Below are 21,746 nucleotides of genomic sequence, written 5' to 3'. Positions count from 1 at the left end.
CATATAAATATGATGACTTATGGCTCGGTCATTCTTAAGAAGAAGATTTTTAAAGAATTTTCCTATATATTTCTATGTAAAACTGTGGTCGGCCATTTTGGCCCCACCCTACCCTGGGGGGTTATGATTTGAAAAACTTGCATCTACACTACCTGAGGATGCTTCCATATAAATATGATGAATTATGGCTTGGTCATTCTTGAGAAGAAGATTTTTAAAGAATTTTTCTATATATTTCTATGTAAAACTTTGGTCGGCCATGTTGGCCCCGCCCTACCCCCGGGGGTCATGATTTGAACAAAGTTGAATCTACACTACCTGAGGATGCTTCCATATAAATATGATGAATTATGGCTTGGTCATTCTTGAGAAGAAGATTTTTAAAGAATTTTCCTATATATTTCTATGTAAAACTTTGGTCGGCCATTTTGGCCCCGCCCTACCCCCGGGGGACATGATTTGAACAAACTTGAATCTTCACTACCTGAGGATGTTTCCCCATAAGTTTCATCTTTCCTGGCACAGTGGTTCTCGAGAAGAAGATTTTTAAAACATGCCACCAAATTTTCATTAATTGCCAATTATCTCCCCTTGAATGAAGGCGTGGCCCTTCATTTGAACAAACTTGAATCCCCTTCACCCAAGGATGCTTTGTGGCAAGTTTGGTTGAAATTGGCCAAGGGGTTCTTGAGAAGAAGTCGAAAATGTGAAAAGTTTACAGACAGACAGACAGACAGACGGACGCCGGACAAAATGTGATCAGAAAAGCTCACTTGAGCCTTCGGCTCAGGTGAGCTAACAATACATACAAACATAGATCTCTAAGAGACAAAACTTTGACTTACTAAAACAAAACCTGCCTATATTTTACAGTGAGCACTTTTGAGGAATGTTTACCTGGGTAAAACTCACGTGATTCTCAGTATTTTAGATAATTTATTCCAATCTCTCACTTGCTATAGGAAAACGTACTTTTTATACATTTTTTATATTTTAAGGTCAGACGACACGTTCCTCAAATATATGTTTTGTATCTCTTGGTATGACATAAGAAATATTCATATTTGTCATTCTCATCTGATTTCTACATTGTTTTCAAAATGTCTTTAAAAACCAGTACACTAAAAATGGTGATATAGGCCATTCAGAAGATCACCCATAAATGTTATATAAGAAATATGACCCGTGGTATACTGTCCAAATGCCTGGTAAGGTACCCTAATTTTTTGTGAGGAAACTTGTTCAAGTACCTACACTTCAATGACAAATTCTTAGGAAAAATTATATATTTTTGAGGAACGGGTCGTCTGACCTTAAGTACGAGCCTAATCGTGTGCAAAGAAGATGGACGCATTTGGCGAGTGATCTGCAGGAATCATTTGTACGAAACATTTATGGTTTAAATGTCCATGATTTGATTGGCTGAACATAGCTGGACAGACTTTACAAACACGTCCATAGGAGTTTTTTTCATTTAGTTTGAAAGACATTGTGAAATTGTAACATTTATGTCCGTTTTTCCTAGGGGGTACTATAATATAGTAATTTATGTTTAACAAAAAATAAACACCTAAAATATTTCAATTAATCCATAGATGCACGAAACGTGTTTACATGTACATTATAGAATAGAAGATTATAATTGATTTCGTCAAGAACCAAACTGAAACAAAATTTATCTGATTCAAAATTTTAACACATCAATACATAAAACGAAACTGTTTTAAGGTGGCTCATTACATCCACAGTTTATTTTAGATTTCAATACAGCACCACTTATAATGTAGATGTCAAATATCCAGATGGGGTATTGATATCATAAATATTTTTTATAGAATTTTTTAGTTTTTGTTTTATTTAAGTGAAATGTTTTATTTCAGGTTTATTATTCACTGAATTTCAGAACTTTCAGTGTCAAATGATGGGCATCTTCTTAAGACAAGTATGCACAGTGAAAATACCTCATAATACCTAATAATAATTTTATTAGAAAAAATTATTTTCTCCTAGAAAACAATTAATGTCATTATCTTTTAATCTATGCATAAAACATTTAAAAAAATATGTTCTGAAGAGACAAGGAATGTATTTTAATGAATTACATGTGTCAAATTGAATGAAGAAAGTTTAAAGGAAATGAAAAATCCAATTTAAAAAATATTTGGTATAAAAAGTCCACTTTCAAGAGTTATCTTTCCTAATTAGCCAAGACTCAAAACACTATGGAACGTTTGACATTACATCTAAAATTCAAAATAAATCTTTAAATTGCCAGAGTATACATTTAAATCAATAAAACAAATATATTAATTAACACCAACACAGTAAATAGCGCAATAAAATAAAATTTTAATTTCAACAAGGTAACGTTGTAGATTTTTACTCGAATTTCCTCCATACATACATGTCAGTGATTGATAGAGTTCACTGCATGCATGGCTATGAAATTGACATTACTTGTTTGGCGAAGATTTGACTGTTGCTTTCTTTTTTTTCTGCCTAAAAGCAATTCTTCTTGGTTTATACATAATGAATCCGTAACTTTGTTTTCACTGTTTACAACACCGCATGTTTCATCTATTTTTAAAGCGTTTTAAAGGTCAGGGTCATATTATAGAGGTATCTAAACAACTCGTCCCCTGAGCAATTCGGTCGACACAATGAAGGTTTATTTTTTTGTGTAGTACGTCATCAAAAAGTGGTGTAATGAGCCTCCTTAAGTTTGCTAGGGAAAAAAAATTAACGGCCCATGCCAGGTTCGAACCAAAAACTTTTCGCTTCGAGTACACTGAACAGGTAGCCCAACTTAATGAGCTATCACCGCTACACATGTACCAATGATTTTAAATGGACAAAGAAGCACCACATCCACACATTTGGATTTTTTGGGGAAAAGTTCATTTTTCATGGTCTCTGGGTCTTCTCTCCATTTTTTTTTTTAAAAAGTGTATTCATATCTTTGAATTAAAATACACACAAATAGCGTTTCAAAATCATGGAGAGAAGACCCAGAGATAGAAATTTTTTAGAAAAATGTGTTTAAAAATACTGAGCTATCACCGCTACACATGTATCAATGATTTTAAATGGACAAAGAAGCACCACATCCACACATTTAGATTTTTTGGGGAAAAGTTCATTTTTCATGGTCTCTGAGTCTTCTCTCTATTTTTTTTAAAAAAGTGTATTCATTTCTTTGAATTAAAATACACACAAATAGCGTTTCAAAATCATGGAGAGAAGACCCAGAGATAGAAATTTTTTCGAAAAATGTGTTTAAAAATGTACCATTTTGTACCAAATGTCTGATCTGGCCAATTTTCAAGTTATTTTTTAGCAAATCATAGCTCAATTTCGGGGAAATATTTTCCTTTCCTGTTGCACAGGAACCCAATAAATTAATGAAATGTTAAAATTTCATATGACATGTCGATAAAATTTTCACTTTTCAATTACGCCCAGATTCCTGCCGAATGCCAATCAAAAGCGCCCTCGTTCTTTCATAATTTCACAAAAGTTTTATGAATGTATTATGCGTCTTTTTTCGTTCGCACAAGTTTGCACAACGTTATGCTCTTAGTTAACAAAAGCTTTGAAATGAATGACCGTTCTCGATTTACTATAGAAAATGGCAAGTGTCGGCTGACCCCTACCACATTGTATAGTTTTGTTCTTTGTATATTCGTGGATTTCAGCGGTAAATTTGTTGAATCGTATGGTTTAGATATGAATTAATGATTTGAGATGAAACAAGATGTGTTTGTGAAACACTATATGCGCCCGGCAACAACAAAGTTCGAAAAAAGCTAATTTTAGTATATAGGTCACAGTCAAGGTCACAAGGTCATTGACCTTGGTGTTGTTTGTAAGAACTTAAGGTGACTCATTACATCCACAGTTTATTTTAGATTTCATGACAGCACCACTTATCATGTAGATGCCAAATATCCAAATGGAGATATTGATATCGTAAATATTTTTTGAAGAATTTTTTAACTTTCTTTTTATTTTAGTGAAATGTTTTATTTCAAGTTTATTATTTCCAGAATTTCAGAACTTTCAGTGTCAAATGATGGATTTTTTCTTTAGACAAGTACACACAATGAAAATACTTCATAATACCTAATATTAATTTTATTAGAAAAAATAGTTTTCTTCTGATAAACAATAAATGTCATTATCTTTATAATCTGCGCATTTAATATTTTGAAAATGAGTTCTGAAGAGACAAGAAATGTATTTCAATGAATTGCTTGTGACAAATTGAAAGAAAAGTGTTTTAACGAAATGAAAATTCCAATTTCGAAAATATTTGGTATAAAAAGTCCTTTTTCAAGAGTTATCTTCCCTAATTACCCAAGACTCAAAACACAAAGGAACGTTTGAACATTACATCTAAATTTCAAAATAAAGCTTTAAACTTCCATAATATATATTTAAACCAATAAAGCAAATGTATAAATTAACACCAACACAGTAAATTGTGCAAGTAAATAACATTTTTAATTTCAACAAGGTTGTAGATTTAAACTCGAATTTCCTCCATGCAAACACGTTGCTTGATAGAGCCCACTGCTTTGACATGTCAGAAATTGCACATTACTTGTTTGGCGACGATTTGGCTGTTGTTTTCTTTTGTTTCTGCTGAAAAGTAATCCATCTTGGTGTATGTAAAATGAATCCGTTACTTTGTTTTCACTGTTTATAACACCGCATGTTTCATCTATTTTTAAAGCGTTTTAAAGGTCAGGGTCATATAAGTTTTCTAACCATATTCGACCCCAAAGTAATGACAACGAAACAATGGAGGTTTATTTTTTTGTGTAGTACGTCATCAAAAAGTGGTGTAATGAGCCTCCTTAATTAGTGGGGTATGCATACTAAATATGAAGTCCCTATCTCCTATGGTTCAAAAGTTATGGCAAAAAGTGGAAAAAGCTATTTTTAATATATAGGTCACAGTCAAGGTCACAAGGTCATTGACCTTGATGTCATTTGAAGGAACGTTATTAGTGGAGTATGCATACCAAATATGAAGTCTCTATCTCTTATGGTTCAAAAGTTATGACAAACAGTTGAAAAGGTTATTTTTAGCATATAGCTTAGGTCACAGTCAAGGTCACAAGGTCATTGACTTTGATGTCATTTGAAAGAACTTCATTAGAGGAGTATGCATACCAAATATGAAGTCTCTATCTCTTACGGTTCAAAAGTTTTGGCGAAGGTTAAAGTTGACAACAGACAAACAGATAAACAGACAAACAGACAGGACAAAAACAATATGCGCCCCGAAAAAATTCGGGCGCATAAAAATTTGCTTAATTTGATTGTTTTTTTTCACATTTTACCGGGGCCCATAAGTGCACTTGTTCTTTACAACGGACTTGTGTGGTTTTCTAAAGTACCTGATCATAACTAGAGAACATGAAAAGTTTGACGATTGACAACAGAGATTGCTTACTCCTTCATGGCACTTGGTGGCACCTCTATTTTCAAAGCTTCTATCCCTTCCTTATGTCAATGAATTGCAGGCTTGTAGTACCAGGAGGGGGCTCTCCCCCCTCCATCACACACTTTTTTCCAGATTTGTTTTTCTATAGAAAATGTTGATTGAAAGTCCGGATCCCTCCTTTCGGTTGAAGCATTGGCTAATATGGGTTATATAAGGGTAACGCAGTCTCTGAGTAACAAAGAGTCGATAGCTACCTTTCCGACGAAACGACCGACTCAAGTAACGATCATTATGTCTACAAACCACCAATCATACCACTTCGCCACGAATTCTATGCCATTAGCTGGACAACTTTAAGACAGATTGTTGAATCTTAAATAATTTTGAGAAGAAAAATTAAATACATATTTTCAACATTTTCAATATGAAGACCACCTTTAACCAAAATTATCTAAATGTAATGAAGTGCAGTCATATCCAAATAAAGTTATTCAGAAGTTGTTTATCTGGTTAAGGGTGGTCTTTTACTACAGTTTGTCATTGTTTAGGGGGATACCTCAGTATTTACTATATTTTCCATATAAACCGAACGATTTTTATATCTATCACATGAGGGAATTATTAATATTTGAATATCATTTTTGTGTGATTTCCTTTAAGGCATGTATAAACATTTTGGTTAAACAATGTATTTACAGACCTGCCTACCCTTTTCATTTCAAGGGTGTAATTTCAGTAAATTTTTGGTGGAATTTCAGAGGTAAAAGCGTAATTAATCATATTTTCCTTTTGGTATTTTACTTTAATACTTAATTTTTCTTTTAAAACAACTGAAATTGTACATTACTAAACAAAGGTTGCATAAACGTTTCTTTTTCGAATCATTTATTGGGAAGAAAAGTGTTGTAAAAATCAGTTTCCTACATCAAACTCAATGCAACCGTACACCCTTACTGGAAACATTTGGACAATTTGTATCAAATCGCTTAATTGAAGGCTTGTGTTTGCATGTTTACACAAATCGCGTACCGTTTTAACATTGTATTTTATCTTTCTAACACACATTTCTCTTTCTTGTTCTACATGTGAGCGATGTAAAAATGAACGAAAATGAGCATAGAAATGGCTGTCCTTATTGATCATATCATTTAACAGTTCATGTAAGTTGTGTATTCAGACTTCGTTCGAATATTTGGTAACCAGTCTGTATGTAACTACAAGGTATATTACGTAAGATATCGAATTGGTCATCTATTAATTACTTTTATTAGAAGAAATTCTCATTTCGTTTCAGCAGGACGTGCTTTAATTTAAAATTTAGTTGTCAATTTATGATTTTAACCCAAGATATCAAAAGCGTAAAATTAATATAAATGGCGTAATAGCGTAATTTTGTGGTAAAAAGCGGAAAAATTACGCCAAAAGCGGAAGGGTAGGCAGGTCTGTATTTAAAAAATCACTACTAGAGTAGGCGAAAGTGACTATCAAATGCGCTATGGCTCTTTGGAACTAAGTTGAAACCTACCCCTACCACCACGAAAAAGGATTTACAAGTGTGGGACATTTTTTTCCCTTTTTTTTTTCCTTTGGTTGCCCTCAACACCCCCCCCCCTCCCCACCCCATCTTTCAAAAACGATGCTACATCACTGAATTGAAGAAATTCAAACTTCTAGATCTAATTTCTAATATGAATCTGACCCTATAGTTTTGAGGATAAAAGACTTTGAGAGAAGATATTACCCTATCTTTGACAAAAAAATCCACGATTTCTTTTATCAAAACATGTTCTAGATCCAATGGTTCTGAGAAGTTTAAAATTGGGAAAATTTACAGACGATATGACAAACAATTGAGAGATCGCGTACACTTTTATCAAAAATTTATGATTTAGGTTTTGCTTATACTTGATGCAATTTTCCTTCAGTAATGTTTCTATAATTCTAATTGTTGAGCCTCCTAACGAAGCTTTCCTTGGAGGTGTTAGTGACAATGATACAGATCTTTTGTTTTCCATGGCTTATGGAATTTTAAAGCAAAATGAGATGCAAGTTTGATGTCGAAATTTTTTTTTTGCAATATTGTGATTATTTAAATGACAGAAAAAAGAACATTTATAAACTTCTATTCTTTATATTTCACACAGGACTATTTATAAATGCTTTGATTGAAGCCAAATTACATTAATGTCGTCCTGTACAATATTGATTTCTTTTGTAATTCTATACATTCCTTTGTAGAAAGCTTTCTTCTGAAAACAAAAATAATTCTTTATATCAGTCTACTTAAACATGATGGTTAGAAAATGATGGTTTTAAATTACATACAGATATATCATAATAGCATATTTTAAAAGCAAAATTAATTTCTCCAAAATGCAGTTCATATTGCTTTAAGATCTTTTAAATAAAATTTAATGTCAAGTCACCAGCAGTGAACAACAATTTTTTTTAAAAATAAAAACACATAAGGAAGGATTAACTGATGATTGAAAAACTGTTAAGGCTGTTTTGTTAAAATGAACCTGTTCTTTGTTAAATTAAACCCAAGCGTTTTTCTATTCAATGAAGATTCAATGCATTCAAAAATTCTTTAATCAGTACAAAACTTTAAATAGAATAACTGCAAACACAAACAGATAATCATGCACGTATATACAACTATTTACAAATATATTATTTACAAATAATAATTTCAACCATTTTCAGCAGGTCCATTTATACTACATAAAATGGTAATTCCTCAAATATTCTGTCAAAGGCAGATGTTGTTTATGATATCTGGAAGATCTAAATAGCCATGGAACATCTCAATCTGTGATGGAATAACAACCCTGCGATTTAGACACGTTAGAAAATGCTTGGGTTTTCGTTATAGAAACAAATGTCATTTACAGTTTTGGAATGTTCTGTATAAAGAGTATGTTGGTTTTAGAAATCAATGGCCGCCAGCAATTTAAAGACAACTGGGAGGAGGATCCAAAGTTCTGGAAATACCGAGTTTCCAACATCTGTCAAAGAAAATACATGTATAAATTCTTAAATTACAGATCTCTTTGTGAATATGACGTCTTCATCATCAATGAATTTTTAACGATTATTCTTACCTCGGAAATCTAGTGGGCCGCATCTTGCTTCATAATCTGGAATATACCTCTCATAAGCATCGTACGTTATTTCACCCGCGCATGCGCTCTTTTGGCTCAGAATACAGGGATACACTGCTGCAAGTTTCGCACTGGTAAAAGATCAATATATTGAGAACATCATGCTATCTCATTTCACTTACAAAGATGCGTATGAAATTATAAAATAAGTTATTTTGGTTATGTTAAACACATTTCTTATGAAATGTTAAAGGCGTATAAGCGTCAAAAATGCAGTTTCTGTTATTTGCTTCCGTTTATTTCTACTCGGTATTTTCCGGATTTCAGATTAAGTATATAAAAGTTATATACAACACACTTTTTCACTTTTCATAAATACTGAGGATAAAGTTTACTTTGTGTGTGCCTTAAATATGTGTCCATGTGCTACCCCTGTAAGAAATCAGTACTTTAACTAAAATTGATCACATATAAAAGTTGACATGAGAACGGCTTACCAGCTAATGTTATCTTTGATACTAAGTACACTTAATCCAGCAGCTCTTAAACACATCTCTATATCACAGCTGAATCCACCTGCAACTTAAATTCAAATAATATATTTTAATATAATTATATATATGTATAAACATAACAGGACAAATGGAAAGCAGGAACTGTCTATATAAGTCCTCTCCTCCTGCTATAACATTTTTATAAAATGGTACAAAGGTGAAAGTTAAACTATTGATACTTTTCATACAGATAATTGTTCATGGGAAAAACATATTTCTGCTTCGTTATTTCTACACATTTGGAAGTTTGCATGCTTTTAAACTACTCTTATTTCATATTAGGATTGAGGCATATGAAAATAACGATTTCGATCTTTCCTTTTTACATTTTGATCAAATATGTAGAGGTCTGTTCAAGAGTCGCAAAATAAGATTGATCCTAAAGGCTTGGGTTCGAATCCACTGCAGGACATGTACACCGTTCCTTTGGATGAGACCACATACGCCGAGGTCCGTGCGGCAGTAGATGCAGGTGTAAAGACGAATAATGACCCAGCAAATTTTTAGGGTGGTGACAGTTTTTCTACGGGCAAAAGGGTAATTTTTCTACGTCGAATAATGACCGGGGGTCATTTTTCGCTATCGAAAAATGACCCCCGGTCATTATTCGATGGGGGTCATTATTCGTCTTTACACGCAGTCGTCGATCATCGTAACATTGAGAGACTTCGGCCATGTCACACTGTCCACTGGACAGACCTAAATATTGTAAACAATGGAATTAATATCAAATGTAAAATGTGAAGAGAGCGAACAGTAAACTCTATATAGAAGAAAATAGAATATCTTTAAACAGATATTCAAATACGGACCCATAGATATTTTACTGAGGTATTCAAATACGGACCCATAAATATATTTTCCATGTGCTGTCAAGTGCTTAGGTGGTAAATGCATTTGCTGTCAACTAGCAAAACCATCCGTGAGCCTTATGCACAGGGGCTCGTCATGACTTATTTTTCTTCTTTAAATTTGACCATACTTATACTATAAAATACCCAAAAGTATATTTTACAGTAAAGAGATTGTCAAATGTAAAGAAGACGAATAAGTCATGACCAACCCCTTTGTACTAATCGGGTTTACGTAAACATGACAAGAAAGTATCTAGAAAATTTAAAAAATTGGTCCCGACAGATAAAGGACAAGTTTCTTGTTTAAAAACAACAGTTCTTATAGAAGTACATGATTTGGTTTCCATGGCAACAGCATCTGAAGAAGACCATATTATATTTCAACTCCATTTTAAGAAGTGATATGTGGTTGTTAAAAAAGAGGGCAAAATTTTATATGTACATGAATTGGAAAAAAGATATTGTAATCTGAATTTCCTCTGACCTTTTTAAAAACTTATCCTTAAAGCTCCTTTATCTTAGATGATGGATGAATTCTCTGTCGAGACTGAAGCTCTACTGGTTTGTACTTTAATAACAAAGGAACAGAAAAATAGCAGTTCGGACTTGAAACGTTACAACAGCAATACATAGAATAATGATCCTTGATTAAGTCTCTTTTTGTGGCAATATATTGCAATTACACTTCAGCTGTGGGAGTAGCTTTTAATAAAATTTTACAGTATTTTCAATTTTAGTTACCATGGCAACAACATTCATCAAACTGAAAAAAAGTATCTCAGTATAGTCTACTTGCATGCCATAATCTATTATATTATAATCAGACTAAAACTTATTTTGGAGAAGCATTTTGAGAATATTTTACTGAAAGTTCTATTTTTAGTAACCACGGCAACAATATTCATCAAAATAAACCGATAAATAGAATTGTGTATCATAGTGTAGTCTACTTGTGTTCCAAGTTATAATGATATCGGACTAAAACTGTGGAAGGAGTAGCATTTTGAATGTATTTCACAGAAATTTCTATTTTTAGTAACCAAAGGAAAACCGTTCGTCGAAATCAAAAACCGATATACAGAATTATGTATCTAAGTGTAGTCTACTTTTCTTAATTTGTGCCAAATTATATTGAAATCAGACCAAACTGTAGGTGTAGTAGCATTTTGAAAAATTGTTTACAGACAGACAGATGGACGGACATGCACCGGACTACCACATAAGCTCTTCTATTGTAGAGCTAATTAAGACATTAATCATCTCAGTTTCCAATGTTTTATTTTAAATTTATACCCCCCGCTTGAAAAGTGGGAGGGTATATAGTAATCGGTATTTCCGTCCGTCTGTTACGCTTTGGGACACCCATCTCTTATCCGCAACTCCTCTCATACCACTGAAGGAAATTTAATGAAACTTTCACAGAATCTTTATTACATATTGCCATTGTGCACCTCCTGTTTTACTTTTTGATCGGACATATATTTTTGATTTTCCAGAGCAAAACATGGACACTGTCATTATATTCATATGGGAGGCGGGGGGTATCATTTAGTGAGCTGATTGCTCACAGTACCTCTAGTTTTAATTAATATTCATTTACACTTTAAATACCAATTACTATAATACACCAAACTAGAGGTACTGTGAGCGATGAGCTCACTAAATGATACCCCCCGCCTCCCATATGGTTATAACTGGTGAAAAAGTCCATGTTTTCCTCTGGCTGGGAAACCCAAAATATGTGTCGGATCAAAAAGTAAAATAGGAGGTGCACAATGGCAATATGTAATAAAGATTCTGTGAAAGTTGCATCAAATTTTATTCAGTGGTATGAGAGGAGTTGCGGATAAGAGATGGGTACCCCAAAGCGTAACAGACGGACGGACGGACGTACAGACAGACGTACAGACGGACGGAATTAACGATTACTATATACCCTCCCGCTTTTCAAGCGGGGGGTATAAATATAAAACCGAGCACGACTCGGTAATAGGCATACTCCATTATCGATAAATCTATCTACGATATCTGCACTGGGATATACCGATATACCTTTCGCATTCACTACACCCGATTGCTTTATTGTCGTGGGTATATCTTGACTACACGTGTTCGTGCTAGTTATACCCCCCGCTTGAAAAGCGGGAGGGTATATAGTAATCGTTAATTCCGTCCGTCCGTCCGTCCGTCTGTACGTCCGTCCGTCTGTTACGCTTTAGGGTACCTATCTCTTATCCGCAACTCCTCTTATACCACTGAGTGAAATTTAATGAAACTTTCAAAGAATCTTTATAACGTATGTGCACCTCCTATTTTACTTTTTGATCTGACACATATTTTGGGTTTCCCGGCCATGGCAAACCATGGACTTTGTCATCAGTTAAAACCATATGGGAGGCGGAGGTATCATTTAGTGAGCTGATTGCTCACAGTACCTCTAGTTATCATATATTATCTTTATGTAATCCTATAGTGATCTGACTTGGCTATCGCATAAGCTGTAGCTGAAAGATAACTAAGACAAAGTACATGTATATTGAGTGAGAATTGTCATCTATTAAATCAAACTAATAAGTATATAACACAAATATAGTCAGGCGCGGATCTAGATTTTTTTTTAAAAGGCGGGGGGGGGGGTTGAAGAGGATAAGAGGCATAAAGTACGTTTTACACATACATGAAGTTAAACAACTCAATAGGATACCGGGTAGAGTATGGTTTTTAATAGTGGAAGGTTAATCAACCTGGAAAAAAATTTTGTACCGGTCTTGTATAGTAGGCTTTCCCCCGTAAAATCTTTCCCCCCGGAAAACTGGCTCTAGAGTTAAACCCCCCCCCCGAAAACTGGCTCTAGAGTGTTACCCCCCCCCCCGGAAAACTGGCTCTAGAGTAGGATTTCCCCCCAGGAAATCCCACACCAGAGTCAATTTTCCGGGGGAAATCCTACTCTGTGTAGTAGTTATAGAGTGCGATTTACCACAGAGTCAAATTTTCCCCCATGAAATATAATTGCTCTACTTATTTTTGAGGAGGAACGGTTGACACATCGCTACAAGTGTCCCTCTTCAAAATGGTGACCGGATGTATTGAACATATGCATACGAAAAATAAACATCAAAATATTTCATTTGACAAAAAATTGTATCTATTAGATTAATAAGGATGGTTACATGTTGCTGAAAGATCATAGTAAAATTTAAGAACGTTTATTTATGCAATCATTTACAACCAAAATAGTTCCAAAATATATACTAATCCATTTTTTTATCGTCTTTCTTGGACGTTTGTACGTTTTTTCTTTTGATTCGGAACAGAAGTGTACTGAATAAACAACCTGGTAAAGCGAAGTCCCTCGATCGCTGCTGACTATAACAGGTACAGAAACACTTATAATAAACTGTATCTTGTTAATCAAACTATGAATATTGTTGTAGTGCTTTTATTAGTAAACCATCATATCACGTAATTTGGACCATACGTAATTTATATAATCTGTTTCTTTTCCTTAAACACACTCCATCCGGAACTTGTATAGAAAGAAGGCATAGAACAACTTCTTGAGAAACGGTAAATCCTGCCATAATAATAGCTTTCAAGTACAACCACCTGTATCCATGCAATTGACTCTTACATTTTACATGAAAAGCAGCCTAATCATCTTTATGTGGGATGATTAGTGGTGTTTCTTTAGATGTGCAAAAAGGTATACCCTTTTTATAATAAACCAAGGGGTTTATTATAAGGTAAGGGTATATATTTTTTTTATAAAAAAAAATAAGTAACGTTCCCTGATATTCTCTTACATTTTACTTAGCAGCCTAATCATCTTTTGGGGATGATTGTTGTCATTAGATGTGCAGAACAGTTTCCAACTTAGATGTTGTCGTTTTCAACGTTCGTTGACTAACAAAGATTCGGTGATCTGTGCAATTTCCGAGAAAGTGAAGCCCATCTTGAAAGATCCCTTCATAAATTTTTATCTGTCATTCATTAAAACTATGCGTGGATATGTTGTCCTATTTGTGCAAGGTTTTCTACTACGCTTCTTCTACGTGTAATAACAAGAAATAAAAATTGTACAAACGATTTTAAAAAAACGTTCAAACAATTTTTTAAAACTTGTTCAAACAATTTTTTAAAACTTGTTCAAACAATTTTTTAAAAATCGTTCAAGCGACTTTCTAAACCGTACAAACGATTTAAAAAGTCGTTCAAACGATTTTAAAAATCGTACAAACGATTTTAATTTTTTTTCTTCATGTAAATATTGCACGGATACGCCGTCGTACAGCAGAACCTTTCGCTAAAACAAGAGGCCCATGGGCCACATCGCTCACCTGAGAAGCTTCCACCATGCTGTTCTTTACTAGATTTTCCGCTTGTAATACATATTGTGACCCCACCCTACCCCCGGGGGTCACGATTTGAACAATTTGACTATCCCAGGAAGCTTCCACATAAGTTTCAGCTTTTCTGGCCCAGTGGTTCTTCAGAAGAAGATTTTTAAAGATTTTTCCAGTATATTTCTATGTAAAACGTTGATACCCCATTGTAGCGCCGCCCAACACCCGGATGTCATAATTTGAACAATTGAGAATCTGCACTACCCCAGGATGCTTCCACATAAGTTTCAGCCTTTTTGGCCCAGTGGTTCTTGAGAGGAAGATTTTGAAAAATTGTCTACATATTTTTATGTAAAACTTTGATTCCCCATTGTTGCCCGGCCCAACCCCTGGGGGTCATAATTTGAACAATTTAGAATCTACTCTATCCCAGGATGCTTCCACGTAAGTTTCAGCTTTTCGGGCTTAGTAGTTCTTGAGAATAAAATTTTGAAAGATTTTTTCTAAATATTCTTAAGCAAAACTTTGATTCCCTATAGTGGCCCCGCCCTACCCCCGGGGGTCATGATGTCAACAATTTAGAATTTTCACTACTTCAGAATGCTTCCACATAAGTTTCAGCTTTTCTGGCCAAATGGTTCTTGAGGAGAAGATTTTGAAAGTTTTTTCCTATATATTTCTATGTAAATTTTGATTTCCCTTTGTGGCCCCGCACTACCCCCGAGGTCATGATTTTAATAACTTAGAATTTACACTACCCCAGGACGCTTCCACATATGTTTCAGCTTTTCTGGCCCAGTAGTTCTTGAGAAAGAAATTTTGAAAGATTTTTTCTACATATTTCTAAGCAAAGCTTTGATTCCCCATAGTGGCCCCGCCATACCTGCGGTGGTCATGATATCAACAATTTAGAATCTACACTATCCCCGAATGCTTCCACTTAGTTTCAGCTTTACTGTCCAGTGGTTCTTGAAAAGAAGATTTTGAAAGATTTTTTTTCTACATATCTCAAAGCAAAACTTTGACTCCCCATTATGGCCCCACCCTATCCTCGGGGGTCATGATTTGAACAATTTAAAATTTACACTACCTCATGATGCTTCCATATAAGTTTCAGCTTTTTTGGCCCAGTGGTTCTTGAGAAGATTTTTTAATGACCCCACCCTATTTTTGTCCTTTCCAGATTATCTCCCCTTGTGAAGGGACTTGGCCCTTCATTTTAACAATTTAAATACCCTTTCACGTAAAGATGCTTTGAACCAAGTTTGGTCAAAATTGGGCCAGTGATTCTTGAGAAGAAGTTGAGAATGTGAAAAGTTTACTGACAGACAGACGGACGGACGACGGACAAAATGTGATCAGAAAAGCTCACTTGAGCCTTCGGCTCAGGTGAGCTAAAAACGAAACAAATATTTGGAACTTTCTTTTCTCAGTTCCTTTTTTGAATATCCGAAGGGGAGGGGGGTTGCAACCCCTCTGGATCCGCCACTGATAGTTAAAGGCAGATCACAGGGATATTCCCTTAGTGAAGAGAACAATAAAATTGGTAATGGTATCTCGCCTGTTGCAAACAATCATCGGTTTGGCAAATATTTTGTCAAATAAAAAATATACACCACAAAGTTGTCAAAACAAAAAAAAAACATTTTATTTAAAACTGACGAGTACATGAATTTGTGTTTGCGTGTATACTGTATTGACTTGAGAAACTACTTCAATCTGTCAGTCTGTGTGCCAAGTTAAAATGAAATCAGAACAAAACATGCGCGGATCTAGAAGGGGTCGCCCCTTACCCTCTGCAATTTGCAGAGATTTTGTATGTTTATATTAATCCAACTTAAAGTGACCTTGGACCCGTGTTAATTTTAAAAGTGGTTATGAAAAGTCAAAGATATGAACAGATGATGCTTTAGTAGAAGTGAGCGGCTCCCCTCGCATCCTTACCGCTCTGAATATTAGGTTTTTCCCATTAACTTAAGGAAAGGTCCAGCACAATCTCTTGATTAAGCTATACAGCTTGATTTAGCTATATAGCTTTATTAAGCTATTCAGAAAAGCTTGATTAAGCTATTTTCTCAGACTTTTTTCTCAAATGTGTTATTTTTTCAACACGAACAAAAAGTCGCACCTTGGTGCAGTGGAAATATCAAACTTTGTATTTTTCTGAATACAATGCATGTAAAAATCACTCACCAAATTGCGTATCCTTGAGAGACTTTGTACTCAAAGTTTTAAAAGTTTTGGAGCTATTGATGATTGACCACACAGTTATTTCTTGAATGAAATTATAAAGGATGCCAGTTATGGCCAAGAGGATAAATGATTAGTAACAGTTCAGCACAATGCGAAGCAATCATACTGACCCATGCCTCACCGCACACACAGTTACTCAAACAATGGAAATTCATATTTTGCTTAAAAGTATTCAACAACAGCAATGTTAGAACTTTCTATGATTTAGGTTGTATTTTTGATAGTCCATAGTAAATAAATGAATAGTCAAATATTTGCGACTTTTTGTTTATTTCTTTCAAAAACGTTTTTGTGAAAAATTGCATACAAATAGCTTTATAAAGCTATTTTGAATAGCTTAATAAAGCTCTATATAGCTTTTTGAAGCTATATAGCTTAATCAAGAGATTGTGCTTATGAGGGTTTATGAAGTCAATTTTCTTTGTTAAACGTATTATGGGTTGGATTTATTTATTTGGTTGGTACGATAGATAAACCTGGATCCGCGTCTGACAAAGCAGTATAATATATTTTTGTGAGTACTGAAACCGACTTGAACTGTAAACTTACCTGAAAAGCACGCCATCAAACAAGTTATTCCAATGATGAATACATGAACCATGGTTTTTTTTTCCTTTTCAAGAGAGAATCGCCTAAACTGCGTTATTCTTAATCGCCGTCACACAGTGAGTGATGGTCAGTGTTGAATGGGGTCCCTTCACTTCCGGGCAGATTTAGAGGACTAAACCGGATTTCCCAAATATGGAAAACAACAAGCTAAAAATAGGCATGGTTTCGCTAGGAAATAAACTGAACACGCGGTTGTTACCAAAAAATTCTAAACAGACCATGTATCACCATATACAACGGGTAACGCGGGGGAGTCGCTAAAAGTATGGGGGAGTCGTTTTCAACGTATGAGGGAGTAAATTTACATTGCTTCGGAGTCAGAAGAGATGTGGGTCACGTCTTTTTTCGGTATTTGTAAGATGTATTTACAAGAAACAAATAGCCCACGGAAGGTAGCAATAGTTAAGCTTTGCTTTGTCTTGGTCTAGTTTTCGAAAACACTTCGAAACTATTCAACAGATTTCATATTTACTTTGATGGAGTGATTAAAAGTTTTACCCCCTCCCCTGGAAAAAATTCAGGATCCGTGAGAGTTCATATATTATATGAATGATTATAATTTTAACCCAAATGTGCATACATTGACGCATGATCAGGAACACATGGTATTGTTAATTACGCATGTACGACCCTTGTGTTTTGAATGAACACACTAGCAGTAGCCTATACTATAATTTCAATCCCTTAAAAATTGAAAATATTCACTGTTTCATGACTTTCCGGATTAAACAATACTTTATCAATACTGTGAATACAGTTACAATAGTAATTCCCATTTCTCGTAATTTTTCATTTTGAAAATTTGTCTTTGTATAGGCACCAGAACCGGGGGCTAGGGGGGTGCATCTTCCGGAAATACATGTAGGTAGAGTCGAACTACCCTTCCCTGATGAATGCCTTTTGCTACATGTAGGTGACAAAATTTATCCAAACCGACATCCAATCCAGGCACGCACCATCGTGTTTGAAATTGGGGGGGGGGCAGCCTGAGATCTGAGAAATTTTTTTTTGGACTTTCCTGAAAAAGTTGAAAAGCAAAATTAAATAAATAAATAAATAAATAAAAATTGCCCAAACTCGAAAATACTATTTCCGGGGGGGGGGGGGGGGTAGGAGTGGCAAACTTTTTTTCAATGCCAACTTCTTTCAGTAACAATAATCTTCTTTACATTCAATATAACATTTCCCTAGTAGTATCACGTGGGCCGGGGGGGGGGGGGGGAACCATCCTTTCAATGAACATTTCCAATAATTAAAGTAATGTTGGGAAAAAAGTGCCCCCCGTTGCTACGTGCCTGCAATCATAACCCCTTTCACTATACAACAAATACACGGTCGAGGTGTTCCTGGTATAAGGAAATTGTCAGATATTGCATGAATAGCCTGATTTTAGAAGACATGTGTACGGTAGAGCACACAATATGTAAAATCAAAACGTATATGATTCTGAGTAGTGTGTGGTCTGGAGACAACGTAGATATAAATTACGACGAGTTTTTATATTGTATATGGCTTCATTTATAGAAGAAATGAAAAATAAAACATTTAATTACAATTTTTTTTCTTCAATCAATATAAAGAGTATAAGTGTGAAATTTTAAAGTTATTTTTTAATTGAAAAGTTGATGCTTAGATTGGTATAATTTATAGCTTCATTTATTTGAAATATACGGAAGCCCGTTGGTGCCACGTATGAAATATATTTTATCTGGCGGCCGCCACATATATATCTGGCGGCCGCTACTTATTAATTGGCGGCCGCCACATATATATTTGGCGGCCGCCACTTATTATTTGGCGACCGCCACATATATATTTGGCGACCGCCACTTATATATCTGGCGGCCGCTACATAAATTATTTTGCAAAAGGTGAGTGTAATTGGGTTAAGAAGATGGATGTTGACACAACCGCTGAATATTGATAAAAAAGTAAATGATAAAAAACGAATTCTGAAATACTGGAACACCATTCTTGGAAATCCAAAATGCAAAACTTCATTTAATTCTCAACCAATCATAGCTTACAGCAAACACCTTGATTTATGTCCGTGACCCCTGATGAGGCTTCTTAATAATCGAAACACTCTACAAATAATTGCATAATTCATTCAAATCAAAAATTAATCTGCTCTATGCAAAAACATATCTATTAGAAGTGTGGATTGGAGTGTTGGTTCATAATAAATCTCTTACAAGTTTGGTTGATTGATGTTGCTATTATAATTTTTACACTGTATCCACCTCTTAAACCACACATTAAAACATGAGCGCGATTCAGGAAGCCAGGTGTTATCTGGCGGCCGCCATATAAATTATGTGGCGGCCGCCAAATATTATGTAGCGGCCGCCAGATAAATATTTGGCGGCCGCCAATTAAATAAGTGGCGGCCGCCAGATAAATTATGTGGCGACCGCCAGATATTATATAGCGGCCGCCATAAAAACTATGTGGTGGCCGCCATAAAAATTATGTGGCGGCCGCCATATATTAAGTGGCAGCCGCCAGATATATATGTGGCGGCCGCCAAATAATAAGTGGCGACCGCCACATAATTATGTGGCGGCCGCCAGATATACAAGTGGCGGCCGCCAAATAATAAGTGGCGGCCGCCAGATAAAATATTTTTCGTACGTGGCACAAACGGGCTTCCGTAGAAATACAAGTTACTATCATGTTGTAAATTTTGAATTTACTGGGGTGGGGTGAGGGGGGGGGGGGTAAATGCAAAATTTGTAAATTTATATTTACCTCCCCCTAGTAAATTCAAAATTTACAACATGATATAACTGTACTTTTAGAATTTTCAATCACTTCTTGTTAACTGGAAATGTAAAATCACTTTTTTTTAAAGAAATCCCAATCAATATATATGATAGCGTCTCTATTTGAGGGAACAAATTCTTACACTGGACGTAAAGAACATGGAATCAATCAAGCATACCCTAATTTTCATCGCGTGGTCGTCAACTTTAAAAGTCATCTTCAATGTTACTTTTATTTTGGATTTAAAGGTACTTGGACACAGATTTGAAGTTAATATTTTCTCATTTTTTCTGTATAATATCACGAATTATATATTTTAATAGCATTTCACACAAAAATTAATTAAAAATCTTATTTCATTTAAAAGTTATTAAAACTTTAAATTTTTTGGCGAGTTTGATTGACTCATCTTTGCACTTTCAAAAATTTTAACTTTATTCTTAATCCTTAGGAACAGTGGCAATTTGATGTGTTTAAATGAGAAATATTAAATCTTTTATCAAGAAAAATAATTTTATTCAGGGTAGAAATGTTAGAAAGCAAAAAACCTTCACAAGTATCGTCATTCCGAACTAAGAGATGCGTACAGAGTTTAGCTAATCGAGCACACTCGTGTTATGTACACAGTTTTTGTAAACAGGGCTCGAGTTCTGTTATTGTTTATATTTAGAATTCACTGGGTGCGTTCAGTCGTCACATTCTGCTTACCACAACTGCACGGACTGAAAATATATTGTGTGTTTGTTTTGCTTTCGAACGTGTCTATTCTGAATTTTCTGGATTATAGTATCAATATTTTTCATATATATAAAACGAGATTGTCCACTTTTCCTAAGGATTAAGAATAAAATTAAATTTGTGAGAGTGCAAGGATATGTCAATCAAACCCGCCGAAAAATTTGAAATTTCAATATCTTTGAAACGAAATAAGATTTTTGATTAATTTTTGTGTGAAATGCTATTAAAATATATAAGTCGTAATATTATAAAGAAAATAATAACTTCAAATCTGTGTCCAAGTACCTTTAATTATATCCACAGAATAAAGGAATATTATCAATTCTCTGCCTCCTTACATAAGGCAGGTTTAAATTTAAATGTAAGCGTCGATTGTAAAAGTCAGTGCTTCTCGTAAAAGTCCAATACTTGGAACTCAGGACCAATGAGCAGTTTCAAGTAATCTTTTTCGTGCTAACACCTACTGCGACTCGGGACCTGGTTTTAAACGGTCTCATCCTAAGGACCGATCTCCACGTCCTGCAGTGGATTCGAACACGCGACGTAAAGCTAAGCTCATCATTCCGCAACTCTATAAATGGTTTTAGAAAATGTAGTAATTAAATAAGGGAAATGAACTAATGAATTAATGTATGCTGGAAAGCCGTGCCTATGTAAACGTTATCTATAAATTTTAAAATTAAAATTTAGAATAAGATTCAACTGCATAGACTACCAGAAGACAGCTGAGAATATGATAACTACAAGAAATAAATGAATCGTTATGATTTACATGCAGAATATGTTTAAGTACTAGATTGTTGGGTATGCCAGAGCATCAACGATTGTTGGAAACCACCCGTTATGCATATATGACCCAACGAACTTGACGGTGATTCTTTATATTCCTTAATCCTGGAATAGGAGGGACACTTTTCCTAAGTTTATTTTCTGTGTTTCATAGTAGAATGAATTTTATGTTTGAAAACTTGGGGGGGGGGGGGGGTAGGGGCTGCGAGTCCGGGCGAGATATGAACAGAAATATTATGTTTATTTGGCCATTTTTCTCTTAAAAAATCTTTTTCCGTTTCGTT

At 34.7% G+C, this 21,746-nt stretch overlaps 1 protein-coding gene across 2 annotated transcripts; it reads right to left on the bottom strand.

The window, feature by feature from the left end:
* Positions 1-8,026: 8,026 nt before the first annotated feature.
* On the bottom strand, positions 8,027-17,284 carry LOC134254554 (uncharacterized). 2 transcript variants are annotated; one of them, XM_062737084.1, is made up of 4 exons: positions 17,110-17,284; positions 9,054-9,138; positions 8,557-8,687; positions 8,027-8,460 (listed from the first exon to the last, which is right to left on the bottom strand). In XM_062737084.1, the coding sequence occupies exons 1-4, from the start codon at positions 17,159-17,161 to the stop codon at positions 8,381-8,383; spliced, it is 348 nt and encodes a 115-aa protein (XP_062593068.1). In that variant the 5' UTR covers positions 17,162-17,284; the 3' UTR covers positions 8,027-8,380. The 2 variants fall into 2 exon arrangements, with proteins under 2 accessions (XP_062593068.1, XP_062593069.1); XM_062737085.1 differs by having other exon boundaries at positions 9,054-9,132.
* Between the last annotated feature and the right edge of the window lie 4,462 nt (positions 17,285-21,746).

Source organism: Saccostrea cucullata, unplaced genomic scaffold (genome assembly GCF_032062105.1).
Source record: "Saccostrea cucullata isolate Sc308-1 unplaced genomic scaffold, CSIRO_AGI_Scuc_v1 ctg4090, whole genome shotgun sequence".
Lineage (NCBI taxonomy): Eukaryota > Metazoa > Mollusca > Bivalvia > Ostreida > Ostreidae > Saccostrea > Saccostrea cuccullata.
This window is presented reverse-complemented; position numbering and strand designations above follow the sequence as displayed.